At 40.6% G+C, this 6076-nt stretch overlaps 1 protein-coding gene across 2 annotated transcripts; it reads right to left on the bottom strand.

Annotated features, from left to right (window-relative positions):
* Nucleotides 1–239: 239 nt before the first annotated feature.
* On the bottom strand, nucleotides 240–2912 carry ghrh (growth hormone releasing hormone). Of its 2 annotated transcripts, none has more exons than XM_087841255.1 (5): nucleotides 2331–2413; nucleotides 1562–1666; nucleotides 610–714; nucleotides 377–502; nucleotides 240–280 (listed from the first exon to the last, which is right to left on the bottom strand). In XM_087841255.1, the coding sequence occupies exons 1-5, from the start codon at nucleotides 2405–2407 to the stop codon at nucleotides 268–270; spliced, it is 426 nt and encodes a 141-aa protein (XP_087697381.1). In that variant the 5' UTR covers nucleotides 2408–2413; the 3' UTR covers nucleotides 240–267. The 2 variants fall into 2 exon arrangements, with proteins under 2 accessions (XP_087697381.1, XP_087697382.1); XM_087841256.1 differs by lacking the exon at nucleotides 240–280 and adding an exon at nucleotides 2640–2912 and having other exon boundaries at nucleotides 298–502; nucleotides 2331–2418.
* Nucleotides 2913–6076: the final 3164 nt, after the last annotated feature.

Below are 6076 nucleotides of genomic sequence, written 5' to 3' on the forward strand. Positions count from 1 at the left end.
TACACGTTTCATAAAGATACACAATCAGAAAGCCACTAAAGGTTTTTTTTTTAATGAAATCTGGTCACATAGTTTGATTTGGGTGTTTGAATAACCCGACCCCCCCTCGCACACACACACACACACACACACAATGATAAGCTAGGCTGTAGGATTTCCTCACAACTTTTAATGTGAATATATAAGACGATTTCATTTCTTTTCTTTAAAGGACACCCTCAAACAAATAAAAGATGGTTAAAAAATGTGATGATAAAGCTTTCCTCCTCAACTCAGCAGTCTGTAAAGAGAAAAGATTCAGTTTAGTGAATCTGCAGTTGTGGGAAAAGTCAAATTCTGAATGTTTAGGCTTTTTAAAGATTGGAGACGTGTATACCTGTGTCTCAGGACATTCCCGTGCACCCCCCTGTATCTCTGATTTCTCTGGATGGCTGTGAGGTCTTCCTTGTATGTCCCCTCATAGATATCTGACTGACGTTTCATGTAGCTCTCACTTCCATCCCTGTGGGGAAAAAACAAACAAACCCCACAATAATTCCTCTTTCACTGGCTATTTGTCCTGGTAACCCACACACATTGGAGCGATTTCATTCCACTTGTGTTACCTACCCCAGCCGTTTGCCCATGATTGTCTGAAGGAACTTTCTGGCAGAGATTTGGCCCAGGACTTTCCTGTAGCTGTTTGTAAAGATGGCATCAGCGTGGCGCCCTAAGCTGGAATCAGAAATGTGGACAGTTTGCATCAGTTCAGTCAGTGTAAGCAGAAAATAAAGTAAACTGCAGTGCAGCGGCAGGATTTGTCTGGGAGCTGGCCAGCGGTCGATTTACAATTTGCTCACATCTTTTTATGCATCCACACTAAAGGAATAAAGGAAGTTCGAAGTATTAAGACACATTTAGTAAAACTTTATAATACGGCCTGCAACTAAAGGTGTAATTACCCTGTAATCAAATGGAATTTCAACATATTTGCTTTGAAATTACAATGTAGTCATGGTTACCTATGAATATTTAAAGGTAAGTACACCAAAATAAGAAAGTAACAAGTGAAGTTTTTACAGGAAACAAAGAAATATACTGTAATGACAAGTGCATGTTCACTGCACAATCAATTTTAAGTAATGTGCAATTAAATCATAATATTGTAGAAAAACAATATTTCCCCATCTTACATTAGAAATATGTTATATTTGCAGCACAGGCTGTATTATGGGGTGGATCGATCTTAGCCACATTTCATAATTAATTCATAAATGAATGATGCCAAAACTTTATGCACTATTTTAATAAAATGTAGCTCCATATCTAAAAGGCTATAGGTCAAAATATAAAGATTTAGGTCCAGCATAGACTATCTGTAGTCCAATGTTTGCTTGTATTGTATTCAGCTGTGTGTTTTTTGTTTTTTTTTACATATCTTTGAAAATGATGTACCTTCTAATAAATCAAGAATCCCCATTAAAAAACTGTGTAAATGATCCACTTTGACTGGGACGTTTCATTAGCTGAGCCTTTGAGCCATATTTTACATCAGCCTCTCAGACCATATTAACATACGGACCGCAACTCTGCTGGCTCCCTGGGAGGACGTGCGTCTTCCTCCTGCTGCTCTGCTGGATTCTTTAGTGAAGATGTCATCAGGATAGATGTATCCCTCTGGCCGAACCTGAGAAACATCCCCATGAACTATATGAATGCAGAACATCTTAAATGCCATTATTCAAACATAGCCCTTTATCTAGCAAGAACAATGATTTCATAGTAGTGCAGAGTCTTTGTAAAGACGACAGATTTAAAAGAAAAGAAAATATCATCAGTCTGCAAAATGCTTTAGCGCGTGAAAAATTACATCTGCAGCTTTGGTACACGACACTGTGACGATGATGCCTCGTAAACGTAACGCGGTGACTAATCCAGACATCTTGACCCTTTTTAGCAGAAGTACAGAGGACACAGCTATGTAAAGAGTCAACTGTTAGATGAGCATCGACACGACCATTTTTCTAATCCTGACAGAGATCAAATATGTTATATTTAATGTTTAATTCAGATTTTGAACATTAAGAAAATTTTCTATGTCACTTGGTAAGGCTTCTAAACATTTCAGCTAAATGATGCATATATATAGTGCATATTGGTGTGATTTGCCATGAGTTTACAAAAAATGTTCCCTTTGTGTAATCATCCAATGCTGTCATTGATCGGCATTCCCAAAGCTGAACGGCTGAACTAAGCAAAGGGTTTACGTAACTTTCAAAATATGCCTAAACCTCAGTAAAAATGGAAATGAACAACACCTAATGAATTTGAGTGATTTTGTCAGGACTTACCTAATGGATGGGTAGAGTGGGGAGCCTGACAAAGTCATGATCAGGCAGCAAAGCAGCAGTGCAGCTTTCTCCATCATCACAGCTAGTCCTGGAGAAGAGTGGATAGCCAGTACAAATGACAGGAGTAGAAATTACATTAGAAAAAACGCTGAAACCACAGTTTCCCAGACCAGCCTCATCGCTCTGCACAAGGAACTGAAGTTGAGGCAGGCAGAGATGTATAACATGACAGGAAATATCATGATTTTAAGAATAAATAATACATTTATACAAACATGGATATCAAATTCAGTGTTTTTTCTAAGTTACCTTGATTTTTTTTTTCTTGGTAAGAATCCTGAGTGCCTCTCAGTTTTATTCCGCACCTTCCACTCTCATGATGTCTCACTTCCAGGAAAGAACGAACAAAAGAAAACACTGGAACAGTACTGTTTCTCATCCCAGAGTTCATGCTCACTTTATACTGAACCTGTGGCTCCAGTCACGCCTACATCACACATGATTCTCTCTCTCTCTCTCTCTGTCTGTGTGTGTGCGTCTGGGATGCGGATTGGGGGCATATTCACTTAATCATATGAGAAGTTGCTTTCTCTCATCACCGTTTGTTCTTCTTCTTTAAAAAACAAAAACTTTATTTAAAAGCATCTGTCTAAAACTGTTTTGGCAGGATTTCATATTTACATGATAAGTATGAACAATGCTTTGTTCTCGTGGCCTGATATTAATACTTTACGTCGGTATGCAACAATATTGAATATTTTTATAAGATCAAGACCTCGATTAATGTAAATAATAAAACAAGCAAACGAATAAACAAACAAAAACCATTAACGTTTTTTTTTCATGCGCCACTCTCATCTCGACCTCAGCTGAGTTTTGGACAATAACCTAACGACATAAATCCGTCTCTCACCATCAATAACCCGATTCTGTAAATGTTAAAGTTCCCTTCAAAGCTTTGTCGCACATACGGAACCATAGTTTAGAATAAGGAGATTTTGACGACGGACCGTGAAGATGGACGTACATTTTTGTCTAACGGACATTACGGACTTCTTGAGGATTGTAGTCTGACATTTAATTACCTATTAACACACCGGATAAGCGCCTGAATTGACTTAAAGATAAAAACTATTTACCTCTTTTCGAGCTTCCTCTATGTTTGAAACAAACTTACTAGTATGTAGCAACACTTCACAAGAGTGAAACGTTTTTCGGGGTTTCATTAGCGTCAGGTACTTGAAACAGGGAGTGACTCCTCTTGATACTAAGACATCTTTGGCTCCACATCAGCCTGTACCTGAATGACAATTCACTCGAGGTCGAGTTTACTCGATTTTATGATTCTAGCAGAAGTAATTTTAATGCAGTTTGTTTAAGATGTGCGTGTACTTGCAGGCAGATGTTGTTCTTCTGGTAACGTGCTCTGTAAGGTAGGAGCAAAGATCAAACTCATGAAAAGTTTTGAAATCTAGTGCTAGGTGATGGCAGCTTTGGCAGTTTTGCAATCTAATCTCTTTTCTTAACAGAGGCTGAGCAAACAATATGCAACAACTAACAGCTATGAAGAGGAAACGATTAAAGACCCACACACCAATGACAATTGGAATTTTAGTTGAGTAAGCTCTCATGCACTCAGATGATGGAGGTCACATTAAGGGTACGTTCATGGGTGTGTTTGTGTCAGGCTGCATGGCGGAGAGGCTGAAGATGGAACCTCTGGAGCAAGAGAAGCTTGTAGATGTCCTCGCCGGTCCAGATGCATACCGGGACCTTCTGCGTCTCTTGGCTGTATCTGACTCAGAATCAGAATACTTTATTAATCCCGAAGGAAATTATGGGTTACAGCAGGCAGCACACTAATGTCGCATGCGCGCTTACAAAGGAAGCTTCTGACCGAACTTTACACAAACATCACATTGGGAAGACATGTCAGAGAGGTAGGCTGATAGGAAAAAACAACGAAAATACATAACATGAGGTGAGAGGAGGAGAAAAAAAACTCCACTCAGACTGAGCTCCTAATGGGAGAACAATTTGAGAACAGAAAAAAAACACCCCAGCACAAAAAACACATGACTGTCAATACACCATAGAAACACAAGACAAGCAACAGGGGTGGGTAAGGGTAAGAGAGAGCCGGTATGGACAGCACATCCGGTCCTGCAGCATGTCTGTGCTGGTCCAGTTGACCCGCCATCTGCACCGGGAGGGAACAAGCATCGCAGGCGTTTGGAAAGGGGGATGAGTGTGTATCAGTGTGTGTGTCCAGAGTTCAGCTGAGACAGTGTCCTTCGCCCTGCCAGGCTAAGTAAACAGTCCTCCAGCCAACCCAGGTGGCCTTGCGTAGGATAGGAAGAAACAGTCTATGTTAGCTGGCCATAGGTGTGCGTGGCTGTCTCTCTAATAACCCTCCGACAGACTGGCGACCTGTCCAGGGTGTACTTTTGCCCTATGACAGCTGGAATAGACCTTGAATGGAATAAGTGGGAGAAAATGAATGATGTTTATGAACTGTAGTTAATATAGTCAGACAATAAGTTACCGAGCAACAGGCCACAAGTCTTGGTCCAGAAGCATATTCAGATTTAAAGAATAAAATGTTAGCACTGATGTTTGAAGCAGTATACTGTCTATAAGACTTGAGCAACTGCACACAGCTGGAAACAAATAACTACAGTAGCTAAGTAACATGTTGTTATTGCATCCATTCAGCCATGTATAATTAGTACATCTACATATACATGATTTCTAATGTGGTCCGTGCTGCATGTTGTATGTTGTAGCACAGTGAAGTGTCTGACACTGACCATGTCCCAGTACCTGTGAACCCTGGTATGGAGGGGGAGAACGCACCTCTTTACTGTATTTGTCAGAAACCAGACATCAACTGCTTCATGATTGAAGTAAATATCAGTTTTATATTTGCAGTACATGCAGTAGGGCTGGGCGCTAGCTTCAAAATTGTTATCAGAGATTTTCTTTTTAATGGAAATCTTCTCCACTTTGTGGAGATAGGTTAATTGAAAAATCTAAATTGCCCATAGGTGTGAATGTGGGAGTGAATGTGAGTGCGAATGGTTGTCTGTCCCTGTGTGTTAGCCCTGTGACAGACTGGCGACCTGTCCAGGGTGTACCCCGCCTCTCGCCCTATGACAGCTGGGATAGGCTCCAGCACCCCCCGCGACCCTGAAAAAGGATAAGCGGAAGTGGATGGATGGAAATCTTCTGTTTCAAGAAAACTAATGATATATCCACAGATATAGAAACAATACGGTAACATTTTATTTACATTTCAATTAACATTTCATTTTAGAGATTGTGGCTCAAGAGTTGTGTGTTCGTCTTGTAATCGGAAGGTTGTCGGTTCAAGCCCCGGCTCGGACAGTCTTGGTCGTTGTGTTCTTGGGCAAGACACTTCACCTACCGCCTACTGGTGATGGCCAGAGGGGCCGATGGCGCGATATGGCAGCCTCGCTTCTGTCAGTCTGCCCCAGGGCAGCTGTGGCTACAACTGTAGCTGCCTCCACCAGTGTGTGAATGTGAGAGTGAATGAATAGTGGTATTGTAAAGCGCTTTGAGGGGTCCTGGAAAGCGCAATATAAATGCAAGCCATTATTATTATTATTATTATTATTGATGCTTGCAGTTTGGAGGCAGCAGTATTTGTAAGTGTAGCTAAATTCCAGGTATTTTCCATCCTTCTTTTCCTATCAGCTTTTTTGTAACTGATGACACATTTCCTA

The sequence above is a fragment of the Neolamprologus brichardi genome, chromosome 5, assembly GCF_056152115.1.
Source record: "Neolamprologus brichardi isolate AB-2024 chromosome 5, ASM5615211v1, whole genome shotgun sequence".
NCBI lineage: Eukaryota > Metazoa > Chordata > Actinopteri > Cichliformes > Cichlidae > Neolamprologus > Neolamprologus brichardi.

What these genes read in the sequence shown, in the direction of transcription:
- ghrh (XM_087841256.1), bottom strand. Translation starts at nt 2,781, where the DNA reads ATGAACTCTGGGATGAGAAACAGTACTGTTCCAGTGTTTTCTTTTGTT. An exon ending in CCAAGAAAAAAAAAATCAAG is followed by an intron (nt 2,419 to 2,639) that starts GTAACTTAGAAA and finishes ACTCTTCTCCAG; the next exon opens with GACTAGCTGTGATGATGGAG. An exon ending in ATCATGGGCAAACGGCTGGG is followed by an intron (nt 503 to 609) that starts GTAGGTAACACA and finishes TTTTCCCCACAG; the next exon opens with GGATGGAAGTGAGAGCTACA.